At 36.3% G+C, this 27,228-nt stretch overlaps 2 protein-coding genes and 1 long non-coding RNA gene across 4 annotated transcripts; 1 reads left to right on the top strand and 2 right to left on the bottom strand.

Annotated features, from left to right (window-relative positions):
* Window positions 1-32: 32 nt before the first annotated feature.
* LOC128232590 (lysosomal aspartic protease-like) lies at window positions 33-17,116 on the bottom strand. Of its 2 annotated transcripts, none has more exons than XM_052946241.1 (9): window positions 16,942-17,116; window positions 14,075-14,216; window positions 13,420-13,543; window positions 12,809-12,927; window positions 12,127-12,326; window positions 10,686-10,808; window positions 8,836-8,977; window positions 8,257-8,355; window positions 33-5,653 (listed from the first exon to the last, which is right to left on the bottom strand). In XM_052946241.1, exons 1-9 carry the CDS (start codon window positions 17,016-17,018, stop codon window positions 5,393-5,395), a joined length of 1,287 nt encoding a protein of 428 aa, XP_052802201.1. In that variant the 5' UTR covers window positions 17,019-17,116; the 3' UTR covers window positions 33-5,392. The 2 variants fall into 2 exon arrangements, with proteins under 2 accessions (XP_052802201.1, XP_052802202.1); XM_052946242.1 differs by having other exon boundaries at window positions 33-252.
* A 1,071-nt stretch (window positions 17,117-18,187) lies between these two features.
* Window positions 18,188-20,475, bottom strand: LOC128230089 (uncharacterized). The gene is made up of 4 exons (XR_008260168.1): window positions 20,343-20,475; window positions 19,517-19,584; window positions 19,088-19,162; window positions 18,188-18,775 (listed from the first exon to the last, which is right to left on the bottom strand). It is a non-coding gene; the product is annotated as an uncharacterized LOC128230089 (long non-coding RNA).
* Window positions 20,476-21,880: 1,405 nt separating this feature from the next.
* LOC128232833 (sec1 family domain-containing protein 1-like) lies at window positions 21,881-27,007 on the top strand. The gene has a single exon (XM_052946598.1). The coding sequence runs from the start codon at window positions 21,897-21,899 to the stop codon at window positions 23,790-23,792; it is 1,896 nt and encodes a 631-aa protein (XP_052802558.1). The 5' UTR covers window positions 21,881-21,896; the 3' UTR covers window positions 23,793-27,007.
* Window positions 27,008-27,228: the final 221 nt, after the last annotated feature.

Here is a 27,228-nt window from a genome sequence, read left to right as displayed (position 1 = left end):
ATATGCCACAATGCTGTACAAGAAAATATGTATCGCTTTGATATTCTCTTCTTTATTCAAACAATATTGAACAGTTTATAAACTGGAAGGCTGTACAGCAGTAGCAAATCCTAGCCTGTTGTTTGCTTGGTCAAACTCTGTGTAGAACTGTCCAATGAAAACATCCCCCAGAATCCATAATGGCCCGGCCGGTGGTGGAACGTCCAAACCTAGGAAACCGCTAATGCACTGGGTCTGTCCTCCCTGCGTCACCTGTATATATTGTATAGTGTTTTGAATACTCCTATTTCACAGTCATGTCATTATCATAACTTTGCCTATGTAACCAAGTGATTATTTTCTTTAAATACGGTAGTACGTTTTCCTGTGTTCCTAAAGAAAATATAATGGAGTTACCTTGATATAGTGGCAGTGAACTTAAATCAAATCCAGATAATTTTATATAAACCAAGGGTGTGTTTTGTGGTTGACAGACTCTAACATATGTGGCAGCAGAAACTACACATGTATATTTCATGTCCAAGCACGAAATGTAAGGCTAACACTTGTCTATTTTTCCCAGTAGATCAGGTGGCATAAATCTTGAAATATTTTAGCCATTGTGAGAGACCTCTACACATAAATGTAGGCATTCGTTAACCTGTACCGGGTACATCTTGTCCACATTCAAGTTTTTGCATACTGCTGCCAAAAAACAGCCAAACAAAACTATGACTGCAACAATGGTAAACATGTGAGGGGTTGGGTATAGTAAGATGTATACAATTGGGTATGCTCAAATGCATTTATATTTTATATACATTTATATGGTAAATGGTAAGAAATGAAAGTTTGCAAGAGATGTTAATAAACTTGGGACATACTAAACTGTAAGCAAAAATGTGTACAAAACTGATCATTTTCCCTTCCAAACATTGTAAATATTGCTAAATCATCAATCATACAATGATTTATACAACAAACTGAAATGCACCAAAACACAACAGTTACCAAAGTGAGAAACCAGTGTATGGTTTCATTATGATGACTGATTAGAAATGAGATTCAACAAGCTTACACAGAAGTCATGTATATAGGTACATCATTCAATTTGGCCATACCAAATTGTTTTGATGTTTAGCGTCAATCCTTTATGGAAACCTATGAAGCTATCCTGATAAAAACAAACTAACCCCTGAAAAGAAAAGGAATACTAAATAAGTGACATCCTATGTACAATTTAGACACCAGAGCCTCCGAAGTCCATTCTTAACCATTCTCAATTGTTAGATAGATTTCCACAGCAAAATGAGTTCAGTTAAAACTTGTATTTAAGTGGTTGGTCATGGGAATCACACAGAATGCATCATTTTCTGATAATGCCAAGAATACTAATACAAAGTATGAAGCAGGTTTTAAATACTTTTGTATTGTAGTCAGAATTATAGTTAAAGGAAACAAAAAATATTCAGCAAGATCGTTGATCATATCACGGATCTGGAAGCCTAAAACCTTTCCATCTGTAGAAGCTAAACAGAAAAAACGATTTAGTATGGGGTTATACTAAAACACTCATCTTAATTCTAAAGAAAGATGCAACTAGAGCTATCACTAAAGGTGATTAATACCCCTGAACGCCGCCTCTCATTATGATTTATCATTGTATGAAGTTTTATGAAATTCCAACTAGTAGTTTTCAAGTTACTGTCCGGACAAAAGTTTGACAAAAAACACACAGAAAAAGGCAATAACTCTGTAATTTGCTAAAATAGTGTAATGATTCATGTACACTGAACTCCATCTCATTGTACTGTAACATTGTATAAAGTTTTATTACATTCTATCCGGTAGTTTTCAAGTTATGCTCCGGACAAGAAAAAAGTCACAAAGGGCAGTAACTTTGTGTAATTGGCTGAAATAGAATTGCGGTTCCTGTACACTGCATTTTCTCTCATTATGATATATCACTGTATGAAGTTATATTTAATTCCATCAAATAGTTTTCTAGTTATGCTCCGGACAAGAAAAAATAACAAAGGGCAGTAACTCTGTAATTAGCTGAAATAGAATTGTGGTTCATGTTCACTACACTCCCTCTCATTATGATCTATCATTGTATGAAGTTTTATTAAATTCCATCCAATAGTTTTCAAGTTATGCTCTGGACAAGAAAAAGTAACAAAGGGCAATAACTTTGTAATTAGCTGAAATAGAATTGCGGTTCCTGTACACTGCACTCCCTCTCATTATGATCTATCACTGTATGAAGTTTTAATAAATTCCATCCAATAGTTTTCAAGTTATGCTCCGGACAAGAAAAAAGTAACAAAGTGCAGTAACTCTGTAATTAGCTAAAATAGAGTTATGGTTCTTGTGCACTGCACTTCCTCTCATTGTGCTTTACCATTGTATTAAGTTTTAATAAATTCCATCCAATAGTTTTCAAGTTATGCTCCGGACAAGAAAAAGTAACAAAGGGCAGTAACTCTGTAATTGGCTGAAATAGAATTGCGGTTCCTGCTCACTGCACTTCCTTTCATTGTGCTCTACCATTGTATTAAGTTTTAATAAATTCAATCTAGTAGTTTGCATGTTAATCTCTGGAAAAAATATTTGACAGCTAAAAAAATAAATAAAGGGCAATAACTCAGTAATTAGCTAAAGTAGAGTTATGGTTCATGAACACTGCACTTCCTCTCATTGTGCTTTACCATTATATGAAGCTCCAATGAATTCCGTCCAGTACTTTTCAAGTTATACTCCGGACGAAAAAAGTAACAAAGGGCAATAACTCAGTAATAAACAAGAATAGAGTTATGGTTATTGTACACTGCACTTCCTCTTATTATGCTCTATCATTGTATGAAGTTAAATCCAATTCCATCCAGTAGTTTTTAAGTTATGCTCCGGACAAGGTAAATTGCAACGGACTGGCCGACCAACCGACCGACCACAGGGTGACTCCAATACCCCCTTCAAACTTTGTTTGTCGGGGGTATAAATATATGAGCAACCTTGCAGTTGTGTAAATGTGAACAAACCTTTGTTTCTGCCTCAGTTCATTAAACATAGTTATGCCATATACACATAAAATTATAATCAAATATAAATTCTTATTTATCTAAGATTTTACAGAAATAAAAAAAGAGATGGACAACTATGTAAAACTAATGATATAAAAACATTCCACTTTGCCTATATCCTTGGGACAATTTTGGCAAATACACATACCTAATAATGAAGACAAATTGAATCCACAAAAATCCACAAAATCCACAATATACATTATAACAAGAGATGTTTGTCAAACATTATGCCCCCCCCCCCCCCCCCCCCCCTGAGCGCCATGTTGTCAGGATTATATGGACAATTGAATGAAATTTGCATGGACCGAAATGACAGCTGATTTGTCGCTAACATTGTATGCCGTTGAGGCAGTTTTAAGATTATGACCATTCGAAGTTTGAGGATAGAGTGTGTTATGACCATGACCTATGACCTCAAAATCCATAGTAGTCATCAGCTGGTCACCAAAAATCTAAATGTTAAGTTTGAGGGCCATGGGTGCAGGCATTGACAAGTTATCACACAGACAAGCATTTTTCGTTCAAGGTCACTGTAACCTTGACCTTTGATCCAATGACCTCTTAATTCATAAGGGGTCATCTACAGGTCAGACACAACTCCAAGTCAAGTTTGAGGGCCATGGGTGCAGGCATTGTCCAATTATCACTTGAAACATTTTCGCATTCAAGGTCACTGTGAACCTGATATTTGACCCAATGACTCCTAAAATCAATAAGGGTCATCTCCTGGTCAGGCCCAACTTACATGTCAAGTTTGATGATCATAGATTCAGGCATTGTTGAGATATCACTGGGAGAAGATTTGGTAACTTTTTTGCATTAAAGGTTACTGTGACCTTGACCTGATGACCCCCAAAGTCAAGAGGGGTCATCTACTGGTCAGGCCCAACCTTCATGTCAAGTTTGATAACCATCGGTCCAGGAATTGTCGAGTTTGCTTTCAAGGTCACTGTGACCTTGACCTCTGACCCCTTAAATCAATAGGGGTCATCTACTGGTCAGGCCCAACCTCCAAGTCAAGTTTGAGGGCCATGGGTGCAGGCATTGTTGAGTTATCACTCGGGCAACCTTTTATCGATCAAAGTCACTGTTACCTTGACCTTTGGCCCAATGACCCCTAAAATCAATAGCGGCCATCTACTGTTCAGGCCCAACCTCCAATTCAAGTTTGATGGCCGTGGGTGCAGGCATTGTTGAGTTATCACTCCGACAACCTTTTACTATTCAAGGTCACTGTGGCCTTGACCTTTGGCCCGATGACCCCCTAAAACAATAGGGGTCATCTACTGGTCAGACCCAACAACCAAGTCAAGTTTGAGGGCCATAGGTGCAGGCATTGTCGAGTAATGACACAGACAACCTTTTACCATTCAAGGTCACTGTGACCTTGACCTTTGGCCCAATGACCCCAAAAAACAATAGGGGTCATCTACTGGTCAGGCCCAACCTCCAAGTCAATTATGAGGGCCATGGGTGCAGGCATTGTTGAGTTATCACTCTGACAACCTTTTACCATTCAATGTCACTATGACCTTGATCTTTGACCTGATGAGCCCCAAAAACAATAGGTGTCAGCTACTGGTCAGGCCCAACCTCCAAGTCAAGAATGAGGGCCAAAGGTGCAGGCATTGTCGAGTTATCACTTGGACATCCTTTTACCAATCAAGGTCACTGTGACCTTGACCTTTGGCCCGATGACCCCCAAAAACAATAGTGGTCATCTAATGGTCAGGCCCAACATATCAAGTTTGATGACCATAGGTCTAGGCATTGTTGAGTTATCACTCGGACAAGCATTAAAATTATTTTACCATTAAAGGTCACTGTGACCTTGACCTTTGACCCGATGAGCCCTAAAATCAATAGGGGTCATCTACTGGTCAGGCCCAACCTTCATGTCAAGTTTGATGACCATACGTCCAGGAATTGTTGAGTTATCTCTCGGACAAACTTTGGTCTACCGACCGACCGACATGCCTGTGCAAAGCAATATACCCCTCTTCTTCGATGGGGGGCATAATAAAGTACTTAATATACTGGATTAATTTCTAAGATCATAATAATGATATCACAAAGTGCAAAGTTCATTCTCGGTCACATGTGTCATATTATTAAATAACTAGCGTAAGGTTATGTATTACATAGATGAACTCTATAATGCTCTTATGATTCTTTTTCCTGTGTAAACCTTCATATTTTTGTGTAATATCTGTATAAATGTCAATGTTCATTAACATCAATATCTGATGGGCAAATCAAACATAAACTACTATCTCTCCAATCAGGTATTACACATTTAGTTCCTATGTATCATCAATATCAGATTCCTAATAAAATGTAACAGACACATCTTCCCCAGTTTTAAGCCTAGCTGGTTCCAAGCGGTACATTTCAAAGGCATCAACAGAGGAATTGGAGGTGGAATTCTGCACAGCTTTAGCCAATCCAACACGGTTATTCACTTTGTCGAACTCAGTGTAGTATTTGCCAATAAAGATGTCACCGAGAATCCACAGAGGTCCGAGAGGTGCTGGGACATCAAGGCCGATAAATCCTGATATACACATGGTCTGTCCTCCTGCTTTTACCTGTGTAGGAAAGGGAAGGAGGGTTGGGGTAGTGTGCTTGGTGTTTGGGTAAAAATGTGCATTGTTTACTAGTAATGCATCAGTCAAGTTCTTTTACACATGTGAAATGGGCTGCGAAAGGAAAAATGTTAGAATAGGAAATAACAAGAGCTGTCATTAGACAGGGCGCTCGACTAAATACCACTTTGTCTTAAAAATGAATTCAATAATGATGTAATATGTTCCTGTCAAAAGCAATGAAAAAAAAGGCAAATGAAAAAGTAAACAAGAAACACAGCAACAAAACCAGGTTTTCAATGATTGACTGCCTTTGTTGTGAGATTCAGTTTCATCTGTTTTTTTTTCTCTATTTGTTGTAACAGTGACTTGGACCTTAACCCTAGGGGCTCCAAATGCAATCCCATGGAAAACCTCAATAAACTCTTTCTACATTTAAAGTTAGATCACAATATGTCAACCCTAACTATAGCTATTCAGTACCAACCATTTTTCTATTCTTAATAACAATGACCTTGACCCTAGGGGCCCCAAACAAAATCCAATCAATGTTCTCCAAAATTCTTCCTGTATACCAAGTTTGGCCTTATATGTCAACCCCTAACTGAATGCTAACCTTTTTTCTATTTTTAGAAACAGTGACCTTGACATTAATCCTAGGTGCTCCTAACACAATCCAATAAAAGGTCTCTATAAACTCTTCCTACATACCCCGGTACTAAGTTTGGTTGCAATATGTCAACCCTAACCCAAGTTATTCAGTACCAACCATTTTTTTATTTGTAGTATCAGTGACCTTGACCCTAGGCAAATTGCAATCCCATGAAAGGTACCCATAATCTCTTCCTATATACATGAACCAAGTTTGGTCACTATATATCAAACCTTACTAAAATTATTCGATACCATAGGTGAGTCTGAATGCCCTCTCGCCAGCCCGCTAAAACAATGTTTGTCATGTACTGATAACCAGGTTTCACTTTGTGAAAACCTGGTAGAAAAATAAACAAGAGGGCCAAGATGGCCCTATATCGCTCACCTCAACTTTGTGCTATAGACTTGTTGATAATTAAAGGGCAATAACAGGGATTTGGCTTCTCTGAAGTATGAAATTGTTACCCCGAGAGTGTTAACAATGTATTTCCATATTTGGGCTCTGTGACCTAGTTTTTGACCCCAGATGACCTATATTTAAACTTGAGCTAGAAATCATCAAAACAACCTTTCTGACATATTTCCAGGATATTTGGGCTGAAAATGTTACCTCAAGAGTGTTAACAAGGTATTTCCATATTTGAGCTCTGTGACCTAGTTTTTGACCCCAGATGACCCATATTCGAACTTGAGCTAGAAATCATGAAAACAACCTTTTTGAAGTATTTCCAGGATATTTGGGCTGACAATGTTACCTTGAGAGTATTAACAAGGTATTTCCATATTTGGGCTCTGTGACCAAGTTTTTGACCCCAGATGACCCAACTTGAGCTAGAAATCATTGAAACAACCTTTCTGACAAATTTCCAGGATATTTGGGCTGAAAATGTTACCTCTAGAGTGTTTACAAGGTTTTTCCATATTTGGGCACTGTGACCTAGTTTTTGATCCTAGATGACCCATATTCAAACTCGTCCGAGTCATTACTGTGACAAACATCCTGACCAAATTTTGTGACAATTGAGGCAAAAATGTGACCCCTAGAGTGTTAACAAACTAAGTGTGGACAGACGACGGACAATCATCGATCCTAAAAGCTCACCCTCAGCCTACGGCTAAGGTGAGCTAAGAAAACATGCTTGTCAAAAGCAATAAAAAAAAGTTAAAAACAAAATCAAGGGACATAATTTGTATAAAGGGTCGATATGACATTCAACCTAATTTTGTGATTGCTTCTGTGTATTAAGGCCATTAAATGAACAGTGAGATCTGAGTTAAAACCCAAAGTTTCCCAAAAACTTAAACCAACTATAAGTCGACCAAAAGCCATAATTTGTGTTTAGGATAATATGGATTTATATAACATCATTGTGTGATGGGCCTGAAGATATTAAAATTAAATTGTGAAGTACCGGGGGTATTAAGAGGCATTGAAAATGAATGGTATTTGAGTTATAAGTGAAAATGCCAACTTGCCCTAAAGCTTGAACTGTACGCAGATGCTGGGGCCAGTAGTAGCCTCCTTATTCTTCGAAAAGTCAAGCTCAAAATTGACCCTTTTCATGTTTGTTCAGTATTGTGCCTCATTTACAAGCAATACTTTGAGATGGATTTAAAAGGGTCTCTAATTTATTTTAATATAGACCTTGTGATTATTTTTGTTTTTAATCCAGTTTAATATTTTTGTTTGGTTCTGAGAACTTAACTTGGACTCAGGCATCACTTTTGCTAGAGATGTAACATACATGTATAAAAGCCTTCTTCAGTACACATCTTTGAATTTTGGTTAAGTAAACATGTTTTGTGAAGTTATATTTTGTGTCAAATGACTTCACACACTGCTTTGGAAATTTCTTTTTGTAAACTTTCATTCTATTTATAATTGGCAAACTCAATGATTCATTTTTCGCCTATTTTATCAAAAATAGCTTAAATAAATGGACCAAATTTACCTTAAGCACATATTCTTGTCCTGTCAGAGTGAAGTCCTTGCCGCCAAGAGTGAAAACAACTGGGGGAAGTGTGTTAATTTTGCCACAGTCAATAATGTACTGAAATGATACAACCAAAATCATGGTAAGAAATAACATAAAATACTGTGGTCTCTTTTTCCTCTGAGAAAAAGGTAAAAATAATGTTCAAAATAATTTTGAACAAGCAGGTGCTTATTTTTCTTTTTCGTAGTTAGTCAAGGGGCATAACACAACAAGTTCAGCAAGAGTAGTGGAACTTGGTACATGTACTAGTAATTAATAATTACAATGTTAATATGTGAACCAAGCTAAAACAAAAAGAAGCTGCAACCAAAATTGTACAATTGAAATAATGTTAAAAATCAGACATTGAACATGTTTGTTTTAACAATTAAATCCACTGAATCTGTGTGCACATGTTTGTCTGTGCCATTTTTACATCTTTTAATTGGATATGGCTATTTAGGTCAAGTTGGCTAGGTTGTCAATTTACTGCAATGGAATAAGTTTGCATTTTTGTTTCTATGATAAAACTTATAACAAATTTCTTATCCCTACCTCTCCGCCTACAATGGGCGTGGCTCCAATCATCTTGTTAAGAGCTTGAATTTCAGAGGATGGGCCAGCCAAGAGAGAGGTACCAGTGTCTGCAATAGCCTCGCAGCCACCCTTACAGAATGTGTTTGTGGAAACCTTCACACTAAAATATAGATGTTGATCAGCAATATATAGGTTCTACCACTTAGCTGTTGTTTTTTTTATCTGGTTTGTGTAAGCAAAAGTTGCGAAGCTATCCTTGTAGAATGTTTACTTATTATACCTCACATGACCTGCCCATGTTAAATTCTCATATAACCATCATGGGCATTTATTTCATACTGCCAAACACTGACAGTATGGTTTTGACCAGTTGACATGATACTGTCAAATAACACGCGAGTCTAAAATAGCCAAGTCTGAGGTGCAAAGCACCTTTTAAAATGTGTTGGTAAATCTGTAACTTCCGGTGTTTGCAACTTTCCCAATAATTACAGAATAAATTGATTAAACTTAACCTTGGGTAACAGTATTTCCCTCATGTTGACAATATATTCTGTCACACTTGAAGCCATGCAATATTTATATAATAATTGCCACTAAGCTTTTTTTTATTAGGAATTGTTAAGAAAAGTGATTTGGTAACCAGGAGTTTTTCCACACTGCAGTACTACTGTTGAAAATCACTCTTGTACAAAACCACCCTAAGGATTGAAACACATTAGCGATAAGGAGAAGCCAGTCTTGGTTATAGCCGCATTGCCCTCCTTATAGAAGTTTTGGCAGAATACCTTCACTCTGGAATTAAGATAATTGTTAATTTAAAGCAGTTCAAGTCAGGAGAATAATAAACACACATTACCACAAACTATATCTCACCTAGTCTCATACTCACATTATACCCCAATCAGAAATGATGGACTTGTAAATTAACTTAATATGTATTCCTAATATTACAATATTTAACATGTCCTGTTCATGATAATATACATTACCTATACTTGACCTTTCACCATTTGCTGATGTTCAACAATCAATAGCATTATCAAATACAAATAAGACTATCACAAGATAAGATTATCTTTAGATAAAAGTTTATCATGTTGTCTGTCTGGCCACATGTTCTGACCTAATTCACATATGAATGTTTATACTATCTTGTTTCTTGAACTATCTTAAACTATTTCTTGTATCACTATCAGTTTCATGATTTGTTTCAATTATCAGTTAAAGTGAATAACAAAAATTCATCTGATGAGTATGTAAGACATCTCACAGGTTAAACAAGTAATGGATATGAAAAAAAAACTGAGAATTTTCCCCAAGAGCATTTCGAGCATGGAAGTATACACCTAGTATTTTCTCCTCCATGAAAGTGACATGAAACTGCCAGAGTTGTTGTCTAACAATCCCAGGATTTTCAAGCATTAAGTGTATTCAAGTCATGTTACAAATTAGCCTCTATAAGTGAGAATAATACTAAAAATAAATTGGGGTGTCTGTGACATTGATCAAAGTCTACCCACCTTGGTAGGGAAAAAGATTGGCAAATAAAATATACCTAATACCAACAGTCAACAAGCGAAGCATGGAGTAAACAAAAATGCCGGTCAGTTTTTGCATTTTCCCTCAAAACAAGGGCACAACTTGACAATTATTTAAGCATCGGTTATTGGTCTTGCTATACATTTGCATATTGTCTTTGACAACATGTGTAACAAGTTTAATTTCAATATATTAGTTATGGCCAAGGTTTCAATGTTTGCATGACTATGATGCCGATGTCGATAACAACAACAAAGCTATAACAATACTTCCACTTTTCTTTGAGAAAGAGACAAGCTAACAATTATCCTGAAAGTGTATCCTACCCATCCATCTTGAACTGCCAGTAGCCCTTTCTGGTGACGTTCAGGTAAGAGAAATCTCCCGTATACTTCTTAGGGTCACTACCTCCGAAGATCAGCTCTCCACCTTCTGAGCTGGCCGGGTTTCTGAAATGTGACCAAATGTTGTTAAAATGTTGAAGTGGAAATTAAATACATTACCTTTGCATTTGTTTCATTTGAAGGAATGGCCAATTAAGTCATTGAAATGTACATTAACTACAGTACATACAGTATAATTATGGTAGTTAAAATGGTTCATTTTTGTCCTATCAAACCTCAAACTATTGTATGTACAAATAAATGTTTCCTTTTATCATGCCATTAGCAGTTATATGAAAATTTCATGCATGGTGACCCCATATAATATTAGTATGATTTGAGAGGGTATTGCTTACTGATTACTAAAGCTTGTCTGCATTTTTTTTGTTGAAAAAGGGGCATACCTGGACAATTATAGAGGTCAGATTTTTGGGCCTGACAAATACATGTTAGCAACATGTGCAATCTCATTAAAATCATATCGTGACGTTCACTTCATTTCATTACGTTATGTACGATCTGAGAACATGACGTTAGAGGTCACCTCAAGTTAACCTTTATAACTTGCATATTCATAAGCAGGTGCACTAAATCATGACCAATGATAACGTTCGTAACGTATCAGGTTTGGTTGAAACTTTAAATGGCGTCGTTGGTGACGATGCTGACCCGGGATCTCCCTGCCCACTTTAACAATTTCTTTCTGAAAATCAGTGACTGTTAGCCTTTGATAAATTAACGAAGCGTGAAATAAATAACAAGGTCAAGGATGACAGTAATTAATGACACGTAAAAAAAACAGTTAAAAGAAAATACAGGATGGAAAGGAATATTTATTATAAACTTAATCCAGTAGCAATCGGTTTACATCTACAAGTGACGGATGCCGGTGTTTACCTCGTAAATAAACGGCTATTGCAGCATCTTAAAATGGTGTCCTTTTAATGGCATTTGGTATACAGAGAGAAAAGTAGTTTCGGAAGAAACCCTGAAAGTTTCATCAAAACAACACCATTCTGAGCATACGAACTTGCTATTTTTTGTAAAATTGCCATATACTCACAGCTTAATTCGGCCATGACGTTTGGAGAAAACGTCAGCTTCGTGTCTGCCTTCGACGTAACGAGCAATTTCATTGGCTAGTGGAGAGGTCAATCTGAGGTGACCCCTTACCCGAAGTCCTCAGATCCACATAGCGTAACGTCGTGAAGCATGTATTGGGGATCTGATTTTAATGAGGTTGCAACATGCGCCGAGTTTCATCTGATTGCTTTGAACGTTTTTTGAGTTATGAGCAAGATCAGAAGTTTTCACACACTGATGACAACACAACAGCTGTGACTTTTCTCTTAAAAACAACACTTATGCTAAAAATGAAACCAACCTGTCGAGCCAGAATGAGAACATGGCTGGGCTCACGAGTCCCTCTTGTACAGCGTTGTCAAACACCGGCGTTACTCCGTCCACTGAGATTGTGCTGTATCCCATACCCAGAATGCCATCAAACTTGGCGGCAACAAACGTTATACCTGGCTGGTCTGTCGCCTCAGCAAATGTCTGGTCTTTGATCTTCAGAGAGCCAATCTGAAAAAGGTGCACCTCTATTTAATACATATATTTGAAATGCTGTATCATTCATTTACTATACACTTAAGATAGTAATCATATATACATGTACTTGTTTTAAATAAAAAAACAATTGTTCATTAGTTTTGCTTTGTTTTCATGGGTAAAATTGCTATCACTAGATAAGATAGACATCAATGCATGCTTTTAATTTATTTTTTACAGCACATTTCAAAGCAATTCATATGAAAACCACACTAGAACTTTATACAAGAAGAGAACCCAAAGTGGATGCAAGAGCTCATCCATATTTCTCACTTGATCAAGTAGCAGAACTCAACAGTTATTAAAGCCAGTGTTATACCTAGAATGTATTGCCATTTGTAATATGTGGACTAAGTTTCCTAGAACATATTTTTAAGCCCAGCTTTATACAAAACATAATATCTATGAACGTTCCTTGACTTTAAGAAAACACTAAAAAATGACATGTGACTCACTGTAACAGTGTCGGTGCTGAGAAAGCCTTTGAGGGAGCCAGATCCGTATTGAATGGCGAAGGTTGTTCCATTTGCCTTGTACGTAGATGACTTTGTGCTGTCATACTTGTTGTGCAACACTGAAGGCAAATAAAATGACTTCTAAATAAGGAATTCAGCATACAGTCATCCCAATGAAATAAAACCAGAAGTATATACACATGTCTATTGTTGCCTCCTCATCAATCAGTTCAGAAGCATGACATGTATTTAAGTTTTAACTTGACAAGCATTCAATGCTTTAATAGTTTGCTAAACTAGCTGCATTTATTTCAAGCAAATGAATTTGTTTGGCATTGTTTTAATCTTGAGTCAATGGTGACAAAAAATGTTCAGAATTGAACCTTTTCAGTTGACTAAGTACATAAATAAAATACATTCAAACCCTTGTATAAATTACCTACCGGTAAGATAGATGATAGATACGTCGATAAATTAAATGTTACTGCTTTATGAAAACTACGGTATAATACAAATATTTATTTTTTGTTTTTAATGAAATATTAAACTACATACACTATTAATTCATGAAATGTTTGCTTAATATGACTTATAACGCATTGACTCCTTACAACAGGCAATATCTGTTATGTGGCATTTCTTGGATGGTACCCAAAGATTGGAAGATCCTGTGTCAAACACAACATTGAAGGTCTGGGCGGGAGATCCAATACCAATCTCACCATAATATTGAGCCTGAAATGTAAATATGGATGCAGAGTCTTAAAACATAGTTGCTGTTTTTGGGATATTATCCATGATATAATAAACAGTTGATATAACAAATGTATACATTCATGTGGATAATTCAATTTTTGACATTACTACAATCCTTTTGATTTGCTTGTAGAATTTATTTCAGCGAACACGTGACTGATTCAGAACACGACCTATCAGGAAAGCTCAGACATAGCTAGACCCGGACCATCTATCTACTAATGAATGTCATTTGGTTGAGCCTTTAATATCGAACCCTGCCTTCCCATGCAATTTGAAATAATGATTACTAGCATATTTAAAGACACCAGTATGAACACGAAGATAAGTCACTGCAAGATGGAGTGGATTTCAATTTGTGTCTGTTGTACTTTAAAGTGAGATTGTTACGCATTATTGAACATGTATATATAAATATGCGTTCAAAAATTATTTTTTTTAAAAATGTGGGGACACAAGGATTACTATACATGTATGTGGCCCTTTTGGTGCATAAAAATGATCACTTACATCAAGATAATTTGTCAAAGGCTCTGGAACAGGTCCCCCTAAATGGTAATCTTTGGCTAAGTATTTTAGTCTGAGAGATTCTATGGATGTGCCAACTTCTTCCAATGTCCTTCTCGCTGACTTGGCTTTGTGCAGCTTGATTCTGAAACGCAAAGAAATTAAACTGGTCAAATTTAGCATTATTTGGTTTGGATTTGGTAGTGCACACTCATTCCCCAATATTATGATTTTAGATGTCTCCTCAAGCTATTTTTGTCCTGGATCAGGAGGGATTGGCTGGAGCACTGAGGGAGGATTGTTGAAAAAACATTCTGGAAGTAAAACTTGGCTAAGTCTAATTCCCGAACTTGAGTATTTTAATATCCTGCCAATCGGTAGAGCTCTGTGCGTGTAATGTAGTAAGCTTGGGTAAAAAATTGCCCATTCGCCTCAGTTGCTACTGAATATGAGTTTGGCTGTCATGTGATTTAGCTAGTCTGACACTGGGCAAATATTTTCCCCAGGTTTACTTTACTGATTTTATGAGTAAAAGGCAGGCCCAGTTAGCGCAGTCAGAAGAGGGCTGGTGTTCCTGTTCAGAGCTCAATATTAGGTACACTCTTGTTTGTCATTTATGTCAGTGAGGAACCAGAAGAAGTAAGGTTGTCTCCTTGCAGATTACACAAAATTATATAGTTTATACAATGCAACGCTGATGTAGATTTACTTCAAAAGGATGTCCATCGTATGTGTGAATGAAGCAATACTATTGAAATTCAGTATAAAGTTATATATAAACAGGATAAAGTTTTTCATATGGGCTATGATCAATGTGACATGGATAATGTCATGTTTGACTTAAGTAACTGATATTGTGAAAGCGAAGAAAATCTCTAAAAAAAGCCAAGTCTATTCTGTTCTGAAATAAACTCAATTGTGACTTGCACATTAATAAACAAAACAAAGTACACAGCCTGATCTCGAGTAATTTTGTGCATATACCAGGTATGGACAAAAGACACTTTCCGATGCTGTACAAAATTCTCATTCCACCTCATCTTGACTATGGAGATCTCATATTATATAACTTATGTCTTCAGAAACCTGTCTTTTGGGTAGAATGTAAAATGGGGGTCCTGTGTGACAGAGCTATACACTGGTGCACATTAAAAAACCAGGGTAGCTCTAACCAGGGTAACATTCTGTCTGTGCACTATGCTCTAAAAACCTAATATGTCTAACAATCTTATCGGAGCACTCGCTGAATGGGCCTTGCCTGAGTGCAAGGATAAATAAACTTACCGGTACACACCCACCAACATAGAATATTAAAAACTGTGAAAAACAACAAACATAACTTTCTCATCTTCCATATGGGCATCGTTTAATTGGTCTAAACTTTAGAAAAGAGAAGGTTAACAGAGAAGGTGATCTCATACAAATATTTGAAATGATACAAGTGTATAGTCTTCACTACATTGTTTACTTTATCAACCATCACATCAAACTGACATAATAACTAGACACAGAAACTAATAGCTTATAAAATACATTCAACTAAACTTGTTTGTCCATAAATTTATAAAATATTGGAATGCATTATGTGTAGAAATAGTTAATGCCAATAATGTGGTTGTTTTTAAAGTCAAAACTGGATAAACTGTGTGGGTGACAAACAGAGTTTTTCTCTCGAGAAAAAGGTCTAATTTAATTCAAAACAAGATGCTAAAGTATGGAAACCAGTAGTCCACCTAAATGAGTTTTTTGACGATTTTTTTTACTATGGCCGACTTGTGACGTCCACAATCCCAGCAAAAAGTAGCAAACAGTCCTTGCGCAGAGAATCCTCGCGGCCACAATTTTGGAATTATCTCCGTTATAAATTCAAATTTTCTACGAAAATATTATTGCCTACTATTAAACATATATTAATTTACGTCATTATGCCAAAAAAACATGTTCAGATATCATAAAACACTTACATGTGTCGATTCTTTATCAAGTATCCCGATATCTGTAAATCTGGGACAAATCTGACAGGTTGTGTACATGTGTAATGGTAATCTGGTTTAGATCACTGTCAGGTATATATTGAACAACTTTGTCATTATTATTCAACATTGATGCATTATGATATTATTACTATATATTCTTTCGCCCGTGGTTAAATGGTAGAATTTTGTAGCGTTACAGGGATGCATAAGAAATGTCAAAATAATAAAAAAAGTATACCGGATCACTCATAATTGTAGTTAGGGAAACCAGATTGGGGTGAACGCCAAAACCAGACATCGAGGGAAAAGACAGACATAAGGGGCCTTACAGTTTCCCTCAGGAACCAGATGTCCAGTGGAACACAAAAAACAAGATATTTGTACATGTACTCCCTGTATCAACTTGATCCATATAAACAGCTGCTTCAGAGTCTTTGACAATATTTGATTTGGCGACTCTATGCATCCATAACCCACTTGTTGTTTTCCTAGCCAAGAATGACAGATCTCAGCACTTAGTATATTGAGCAGAAAGATATCAGGCACCTGCTAGATGGTTTCAAATTGGCGATGCTTTATTGACAGAAGTCGATCTAAATTAAACTGATTATTTGTGTTTGTGTTTCATAAAACACTTGAGTGTGGCTCAAATAATTAGGGGTGTAACTTTGTGTTTTAATTTGACAGTGAAGTGTTTTAGAGTAATCGTTGAAGAATATATTTACATTGGTACTGCTCAGTTGACTTGTGGCGTTTAGGGAACAAAATGAATACCCAAATGTTAAAAAAGTCCCCTAAACGCGCATTATTGTGGCTAGTATAAACCATTATTGTGGCTAGTATAAACTAATAAAAAATAATTTCCTATTAAACTGATGACAAAGTTTGTCTCACCTGTGTAGTCCAAAACATGCAGCAACATTAATGGCAACAATTAATAACACTATGAGACGCATTTTGATACTAAACATGTGATTGCAGCTCTTCAAATTCAATCAAACTATTGCTCTTTGTGCTGCCTTTTAAACGCAGAAAACAATCATGTGACAATCAGATCACAGGTCGACGTTATCACGTCGACGTTATATTCTATACACGCTCACGGTCTGACCACTGGAATCTATACACCCCCATTGAAATGTCGTAAAATATATAAAAATTTCTTTATCCACATTTTTTGAGATTTCAGATAATTATAAAGACAAAAGATGACAATTTTAAATAAAATAAATACTTTGCAAGGCAATAAACAATTATATCTCATTGTTCCCATGTTTGATCAACATTGGAATCTATACAGCTACACCGTAGGCCAGACATTGGACTGTAAACAGCTTCATTTTAAGACAGATATTGGAATCTAAACAGTTTCAAATTTGGACAAACATTGGACGTAATACAGCCTCAACTGAAGACAAACATTAGAATCTATACAGCCTCAGCTTAAGACAAACATTGGAATCTATACAGCCTTAACTGAAAGAAAACAATAGAATTAATACAGCCTCAACGGAAGGCAAACATTAGAATCTATGCAGCCTCAACTGAAGACAAACATTGGACGTAATACAGCCTCAACGGAAGGCAAACATTAGAATCTATACAGCCTCAACGGAAGGCAAACATTGGAATCTATACAGCCTCAACGGAAGGCAAACATTAGAATCTATGCAGCCTCAACTGAAGACAAACATTGGAATCTATACAGCCTCAACTGAAGACAAACATTATAATCTATACAGCCCCAATTGAAGACAAACATTGGAATGTATACAGCCTCAGCTTAAGACAAACATTGGAAACTATACAGCCTCAACTCAAGGCAATCATTGGAATCTATACATCTTCAAGTTGGGACAAACATTGGTGTCTATACAGTCCCGGTATTATCTTGTACATATACAGTATTTAACAACAGCTTTGGTTCTTAATCTGTTTTATTGATCATTTATAATGTATTATATAACATGAGGTACACTGAATGTTGCAATCACATGCAGAGAAACCCTTAGATATTTTGTAAGAAATTGCTAAGTGTTGAGTTCTCTGTATCCACTCTATATGTTTATGCATAAAGAACACATTTTACAACAAAGAATATATAAAGAATATATCTGTTTTATCTTGAAGGCTAGGAATGGACATGTACCCTATGACACCGATACAATATAATCAAAATAACAACACATTTAAATTTGTTAAAATGTTCGATAATATACGAATGGCTATTCAATGAAGAGTATAATAAATACAGTTTAAAATGGTTAAACTAAAATGACACATTTGGTCTTGTTTTGTACAGAAAAATGAAGAGAATGAAGGTACACATAGTGTCAACATAAATACATACTATACCCAAATAAGAAAATGTTATGATAAAGGTTGATTACTAACCACTTAACCTCATAAAAATACATGTAGTTACAAGACAAATTTCAAGTATGTGGATGAAACAAATGGAACACATCCAAGTTAACTGAAGACTCTGACTATGTCTTGATTTATCTTATCTTGCACTGTCAAAGAATATTTTTTTCCATATCCATGTTTAATGGAATATCATTAGTATAAATATATATATTCATTATTGTAGTGCATACTTGTTATGTAAGTTAAAATAAATCATGTTCAAATAACAAAGGAAACACATCCAGATTGTCAACTGTAGTGTGAACATCATTATTTCTTTACTTTCTATGTTAAGAGAACCTTTCTTTCTGTTCTTTGCCTGAAAAAATATTAAGATATAAATTAAAAGCATCCCCATTTATCAAAGATCAGCAGTTAACAATTTTTTGGCAATCTTGGGCATTTATCAGTTTATATGCAATACAGGAATAAATGCTGTTAGCAGGAAATTACAAGAATTTCACATGTATAATAAACATTATTGCACAAAGTTTAGTTGTAGAGGATCTTTTAGGATTATGATATAGTAATACTGGCAAATTGAAACTGGAATGCATGATACTTATTTCATGGCAAGATTTAAAGTTTAACACAGTATTCACATATATAGAAGAAAACAAATACAACATACATATTATCGTTCTTCAATGCTGCAAGCAAATCCTTATTTGCCACCTCTCGAACACCATTTTACCATGAGTACATACTGCAATTAAATCATAATATAAAAGAAAATTCTATGAAAATCTGTCTTTTGTTGATCACCTTCAAAAAATCAGTCTTAAAACCTATTGTGCAAATATTAAGATGTTTTTTACAACAAAAGTATGCTATATGGATGGCCTGTACGGTAGTATTAGGCAAAATATATTAAAACATACATGTACTTTGTGGTTTGCTTTACTGTCATGATATTATTTCAAAGTCTGAAGCAGTTAAATATTCCTAAAAATCCAAAAAAGAAAAAAGTCCAATTTTCGGATCACAATACACATTATATCATATTGGAAAATCATGATTAAAAAATGAAGGTGTTTTAAACATTTCTTGTTAACATTACCAGACTATAAGACTCTGGTACTCTTTCCTGCCTTCCCTCATCATATTGCTCTCAACAACCTGCATAACCTGAAATTATATTTGAATAATGCAATACTTGACAACTTTGTCATTTTCAACTATGACTGTAAGTCTTGGTATAAAACCTTTCAGTTCCCACAGTCTTTGATATTCTTCAAGATATATAAGTTATAAAAAGAAAAGGAAAATCTTTACTGTGCATGATATCTGATCTGCTTTTATTGCCACAATTGATGAAAATAAAATTTGGACAAATGGGAGCAATTCTCTCAATTAGAATCTGACATTGCATTTAGAATGTTATGCACCAGTCATTTGTAACCACGCCCGACCCAGTCCAGGGATACATGTAGTCAGGGAAATGGGCCATGTTTTTACCTTCCAGATGGCCTGGCAGTGCCGGATGAATAGTGTGGTTTTATCTTCGCGCAAAATATAGCTGGAATGGATCTTACCTAGGGTTCCCGGGATGTGGGAGCATTTAATTTGGTTTGACCATTAGTTCTTCGCTGCAGGGCGGAATTTTAATTTTAGATAGGCTGGACCGAAAGTCAAAGTCCCCACTATTCCCCAGACCTGGGTTGTGGTTACAATTAACTGCAATAGTGACTTCAACTTTGAAGCAGGTTTGTGGGTGTTACACTTGACAAAGTACCATTATGAACCAAACATACATAAAATAACATTCAAATATTCGTCTTTGATATTTCAAACGTCAAAGTAATATCATACATCTTTTACTGTTAGCATACTTGATCCCAATCCTTTCGTACCACAGCGACAAATCATGGTGACGGAGCACTTACAGAGTTGACTTGAGGCTGTTTATCCATGTCGACATATTGGAAGTCCAAGTTATAATCCCTTAAAATAGTTATTATACTAAAACGGGAGCTAAAGTGCTATCCGGAAATAGAACTAGTTGAAATGGTCGCAGTCAACAGTTTCATGGTTTACTTTACGGAAACATTTAAGGCTGTATAGATTCCAATGGTCAGACCGTGAGCGTGTATAGAATATAACGTCGACCCAGATCACATGATGTCATGTACTTCTTGTCATGCAACCCATGTGAGTCACGTGACATACTCGTTTTTATATCAAGTTAAATCGTCCCATTTACTGTCTGAAAAATAGAACAGTAAATAGGGCGTTGCTTTTATTGCATTTGTCTTTGAATTATTTTTCGGCATTTACATAGTCTTATTTAATATCGAGCAAAGTGAGCCGTGAACCAGGATGTGTCCCCGGGACTAAAAAGAAAAGTTGTTTTGTTTAAAATACTCCCTAAGAAAATAAAACAATTGCTTCAAAGTGTCAGATGTACAGATGCCACCCCCCCCCCCCTTCCCAACAACTTATCCAATTGAACAGGACATGCTTGGGTATTTAGGAATATTACTATAAAATGGCCGGTTTATGAAACTATAGGCATACCTTTTACAAATTTTTGTGTGTACACATGTGTCAAGATCTCTTTTCGGTTCGATTGTTTTTGTGAAGCAAACCTGTCATCGACTACACGACGTCCCGTTGACCTCAAAGCAAAGAATACACATCTATGTTGTTTGTATGTACTCAAAATAGAAGCGTCACTCGTATAAGATTACGTTTTATTGTTTGGTGATTGGTTTAAACTTATTAATTTACAAGGATTGTAAAACAATTTATTGCAACATTCTTATGCTGGCACGGTGTAACCCGAGGGTGTGGCCTTGTGCTTTGACAGAAACGAGAGTACGTGTGTACCTGGAGGAATCCAACTAGTTCGGCTTGATGACCACAAGCCAAACTCACATGTGTCAGGCCTGGAATGTCTTGATTAGAAGCCAATGTGCTGACCACTACGCTAATCTGATGTTTTTTTAGACATCCTGCAGCACTTTTGAATTTGAATATGTTCAATTGTTGTGAATGATTGAAGTTTTATGTTTTCAAGTAATATTTCAAAACTCTATCAGCATCGTTCATAGTTTTATATTATGAGAGTCTCAGGTAAATCATCAGACTGGACATCATTTGAGCACATGCCTCGAGTTTCTAATTATCACGGTTGGCCTTTTATATATCCTACTGTTACCAATTAAGTTCATTGTATAATGGTGTTTCTTTCCTTTGGCGAGTTGTGCATGCTTCCGTCTTCTCACGTCCATCAACAAAATCTATAAAAGCGAATGAAAGATCAAACGTAACTAGTACAGTAGAACACTTAAAATATACTATATATACACTTATCATATTGACTATGAACTGCATCTTTAACCGATAAATACCTTTCTTCTGCGCCACTACCGTCTTCAGCCGATGCCGTTTTGGCTAAAAAACAAAACACGTGCCCATCCACGTCATCAGCTGTCAAAATGGCGACCTCGTTGAGAGAAAAACAAATAATTTCTCTGAAAAGAATGCTTAATTTCAATGTTACTGTAAACAAATCAACGAATGCTGAGCCTCAGTGGAAGATCCTGGTGTATGACCGTTTCGGACAGGACATCATTTCTCCCCTACTTGGTGTAAAAGAGCTGCGAGACCTCGGTGTGACGCTTCACTTAAATCTCCACTCGGATCGTGATTCCATCCCAGATGTACCGGCTGTCTACTTTGTCATGCCGACTGAGGATAACGTTCAGCGAATCTGTAGAGACTTACAAAATCAGCTGTATGAGAGTTATTATCTTAACTTCATTTCAGCCATCCCCCGACAAAGATTGGAAGAGCTGGCAAATGCTGCGATACATGCAAATACTGTGCCACAGATTTCCAAAGTATTTGACCAATATCTTAATTTCATTTCACTTGAAGATGACATGTTCACTCTGCGTCATCAAGATAGAGACAGCATATCATACTATGCTATAAACAAAGGAGACGTAAAGGATACAGAAATGGAACAGATCATGGACACTATTGTCGATAGCTTGTTTTCAGTATTTGTAACACTAGGAACTGTGCCTATCATCAGAAGTCCAAGAGGAAATGCTGCAGAAATGGTAGCAGAGAAGCTTGACAAGAAACTTCGAGAAAACCTGAGAGATGCTCGCAATAGTTTTTTTACAAGCGATAGTATTCAAGCTGGCCAGTTTAGCTTTCAAAGACCACTGTTAGTGCTATTAGATAGAAATCTTGACATTGCAACTATGTTGCACCATACATGGACATATCAGGCTCTGAGTCATGATGTGCTGGACTTGAAACTGAACAGAGCTGAAATTGAAGAAGTTGGTGAGTCTAAGTCCCAAGGAAGTCCAAGACCGTCAAAAAAGAAAAAGAGCTATGACCTTTGTCACTCTGATCGCTTTTGGTTGAGCCAGAAAGGGAATCCCTTCCCAGAAGTAGCTGAAGCTGTGCAAGAAGAACTAGATGCTTACAGAGCAAAGGAAGATGAAGTGAAGAGTTTAAAAGCTGCCATGGGGGTGGAAGGTGAAGATGAAGGGGCAATAAGCATGTTGTCCGACAACACCGCAAGACTAACATCAGCAGTGAGCTCCCTTCCTGAGCTGCTTGAAAAGAAAAGGCTTATTGACATGCATACAAACATTGCTACAGCTTTGCTTGATCAGATAAAAACTAGAAAACTTGATGTCTACTTTGAAACTGAAGAAAAGCTTATGAGCAAAGCTGTTCTTGACAACTTGATGGAGATCATATCTGATCCTGAGGCAGGAACCCCAGAAGACAAAGTTAGACTATTCCTTATTGCTCTAATTTGTGGTCCAACAATGAGCGATGTTCAGATCGACCAGTACTGTGTTGCTCTTCAGGGTGCAAACTGTGACATCTCCTCTATTCAGTATATACGGAGATGGAAATCATACACAAAAATGACTGCAGCTCCCAGTCAGTATGGAGGCGGTGGAACTAAAACTGTGAACATGTTCTCCAAATTGATGTCCCAAGGTTCACAGTTCTTGATGGAGGGAGTCAAGAATCTGGTCATCAAAAAACATAACTTGCCAGCTACAAGGATTGTTGATGCCCTGATGGAACTGAAAACGATGCAGGATATTGAGGACTTTCGCTACTTTGATCCCAAACTTCTCCGTGCTGATTCTTCAGTCCCTAGAAACAAATCCCCATTTCAAGAAGCCTATGTGTTCGTTATTGGAGGTGGAAATTACATAGAGTACCAGAATCTTGTTGATTATGCCAAAGCAAAGTCTACAACATCCCCGAAGAGAGTTGTGTACGGATGCAGTGACATCTCAAATGCCTCACAGTTTTTGAAACAGTTATCAACACTAGGACAAGAAATGTGATATAAATTCTGTGCTAAAAATGAACCAATTCAATAATTTTCTAAAAGGAAATAACTTATTCTACTAAGGTCATGAGAATAATGTTGGAACAGCAATATTTAAGCACTTAATCATTGCTTTCCAATTTTTTAGCTCTTCTGGCCAAAGGCCAGAAGAGCTTATGCGATGGTAATGTGTATGTAGTATGTGCATCCGTGCGCCTGTGCATCTGTAAACAATTGCTTGTGAACACGATACAGTCTTCAGTTTTGATTATATCTCGATGAAACTTGTACAGTATCTAGATATCCATTAGAGCTCGGTTTCTTTCGAAAACCAGCCAGATCCGCCCATGCATGCCTATATTATGGCCCTTGATAGTATAAAAAAATGCTATTGTGTAAACAATTGGTTGTGAACATGATACAGTCTTCATTTTTGATTGGATCTCGATGAAACTTGTACAGTATCTAGATATCCATTAGAGCTCGGTTCTTTTCGAAAATCAGCCAGATCCGCCCATGCATGCCTAGATGATGGCCCTTGATAGTATAAAAAAAATGCTATTGTGTAAACACTAGCTTGTGAACACGATACAGTCTTCAGTTTTGATTGTATCTCGATGAAACTTGTACAGTATTTAGATATCCATTAGAGCTCGGTTCCTTTCGAAAACCAGCCAGATCCGACCATGCATGCCTAGATTATGGGCCTTGAAAGTATTATAAAATCAGTTCGTCTGTAAACAATTGCTTGTGAACATGATTCAGTCTTCAGTTTTGATTGTATCTCGATGAAACTTGTACAGTATTTAGATATCCATTAGAACTTGGTTCCTTTTGAAAACCAGCCAGATCTGCCCATGCATGCCTGGATTATGGTCTTGAAAGTATAAAAAATGCTATTTTTAGCCAAGTCTACATGAGCGAAGTCTATTTTTAGCCAAGTTTACATGTAAAGTCACAATTGCTTGTGAAGGTTTGTTCAAATTGTGCCCCTGGGGTCATTACTGCCCCCCCACGGAGATTGTCCCGCAAGGGACCAGTGCGGCAAATGCAAACGACCTCGACAACGTTGGCAGAGGCCCAGGGAAGAGTTCTCTTTTCTTTGAAAGGGACGGACTCCCCCCTTTCCCTTAAATTGGGAAATATTAAAAACCTTTTTGTCTGAAACCACTATGCAAATCCTTGCTTTTTAATGAAATTTTGAGTGAACAGTTTTGCAAACAAGCATTAATGTTGTCCTCGGATGTCCTTGACTTTGACCTTTGACCGACTTTTTATTTTTAAAGCTACAGAAATGAAATTTTGACGATGAGTACAGTTTTGAAAGCAAATATTTTTTACCCCCAGATTACCTTTACTTGGCACATATTAAAACAGTTCATGCAACTAATCTGCTTACAACACTTCCTGTCCTCAGATGTTGAACGTGCAGCGTTTTCAGCTAACCCAAACACTAAAAGTGAACTATATATTTGTTGCCTATTACTCAAATGTACATGCTCTGGATTGAAAATGACCACAAGAGCCATGCCAGTAGAGCATAGGCCCTTTTGGGCCTCTTGTTTAAATTATGTGCTTCATACTCAGGGCTCTCACTAGGCTGAAAATTTTGGGAGAAGTGACTTCTCCCTTCAGCCAATTTAGGGAGAAGTGGGGAGACTTTAAGGAGAAGTGATATTTGTAACACCTGATACAAAAACTATGCCATGCCATTCACCTAAGTTTATATTCACATAAAATTGATTGCTATAACTATATAAAATGTTCATTAAATAATTGTATCATTTTTGGCTCAGCAAAAAGCATCTAAAATGAAACAAACAAAAAAAGACAGCTTAGGTTTTGAAATAATCAAAATGACCTAAATTAACTGTCAATATAGTAGAGGGACGAATCTTGTTTTGGTACGTTCGGGATGGGTACGAATGTCACATTTAGCTATGCTGTTATTTACTTGTCTCTTGCTAAATAATTTTAAATATGCTAACATTTAAAAACCAAATGACATTTAAATCACTGTCCTTGATTAAAAATTTACCAATACATAATGGGAGGTTGAAAAATTAACTCGGAAAATTGTTCTGACAAAATGGCGACCTCGCCGAATTTTTTTGACATCGTAAACTGTGACAGGAGAAAATCACTGTATAAAGTAAACTCTACATACAGCAAAAAAAAAAAATGTGTTTACAAATCAATTTTTATCATTTCACAAAAAACAATCAAATATTTGGTGATACGTCATGTTATTGATTTTCTTAGCGCCTACTTGCCGAGATGGCTATATTACCGTCTGCTTCAAAAGCAACAATGTTTTAATGTCTTGCATTGTTTGTTCAATACATATATATTAATTACTTTTTAACTTCATTAATGCTTGACACGATTTTCCATAATTAGGTTGCCTTTTCTATCTCATTTTAACGAACTTATATCATTTGATCATGGTCTTCTCAAAGTACATTCTGATTGGTTAACTTTCAATAGCTCCGCCTACTGGCGATGTTTTGGTAATTGGATGACACGGCCCAATTATCGGATTAGGAGATTACCAATTTGTACGAATGACTTATTGCCTGTTTTGACTAATTTGACAATGGCAAAATACTCGCTGATTGACAGATTTACAATGTGCTAAGATTTTCGGCGAAGTGAATATCGCTTTGATGTTACAAATGGGCGAAGTCTGGGAATTTTAGGCGACCACTTCGCCCAAGTCGCCCCCTCGCGAGAGCCCTGATACTTTTTGTGTCAAGAAATATATAAAAACAATTATAAAATCAATTCATTGATTATAAAATTATACTGTATGTTGACTAATTTATTGAAATTGTTACCTAAACTTATTGTACTGTACATTGCTTTTTTGTTCTTTTTGCCTTCAATATATGAGCCCTGATCATTTTGGCCCTTCAGACATGCATTGTATTTTCTTGTTTTATTTGATATTTCAATTCAGTGACATTTCAGCAAGGAAAATTTAGTACTTCTTAACATTGTATGATATAATCCAATTGTGAAAAATACATCTGTAAAGAAATGATGTAATAATGCCTTTCAATTAAAGTTCCAAAGTATAATACATTTTTTCATAATTTGTAAGTATTATGTTTTAAGGCCTTATGTCATACAAGTTAAAACTTGACCGTTACTGTGTACACCAATGGTTTGGACATTTTTTTTTATTCATTCATTTAAAACCCAAAATAATAAATAGGATGTTTATAAGCTCTCCGTGTTGAAGTTTTTTTATAAAAGAATCTGATATGTTTTGGTGTTGTCACGTAGGGGTGCTAGTTTGCCAGCGGACAACATGATCCATATATGATTGCCACACTTGTTTTGCACATGTTGGTCGGTAGATCAAACCTAACCCTAGCCCTATTAACCAGAGTGTGTATGGGTTTAAAAATGTCAAACTTGGTAGCGAGGTTGGTCATGATCAGCAGATG

This window comes from Mya arenaria, chromosome 4 (assembly GCF_026914265.1).
Source record: "Mya arenaria isolate MELC-2E11 chromosome 4, ASM2691426v1".
NCBI lineage: Eukaryota > Metazoa > Mollusca > Bivalvia > Myida > Myidae > Mya > Mya arenaria.
This window is presented reverse-complemented; position numbering and strand designations above follow the sequence as displayed.

Bases quoted from the DNA above. Each gene is read 5' to 3' on its own strand.
- LOC128232590 (XM_052946241.1), bottom strand. From the start codon at position 17,018: ATGTTTAGTATCAAAATGCGTCTCATAGTGTTATTAATTGTTGCCATT. The intron at 10,809-12,126 runs GTTGGTTTCATT...GTCACATTTCAG, and splicing joins TTCTCATTCTGGCTCGACAG to AAACCCGGCCAGCTCAGAAG. The intron at 5,654-8,256 runs GTAAATTTGGTC...TTTCCTACACAG, and splicing joins GACAAGAATATGTGCTTAAG to GTAAAAGCAGGAGGACAGAC.
- LOC128232833 (XM_052946598.1), top strand. From the start codon at position 21,897: ATGGCGACCTCGTTGAGAGAAAAACAAATAATTTCTCTGAAAAGAATG.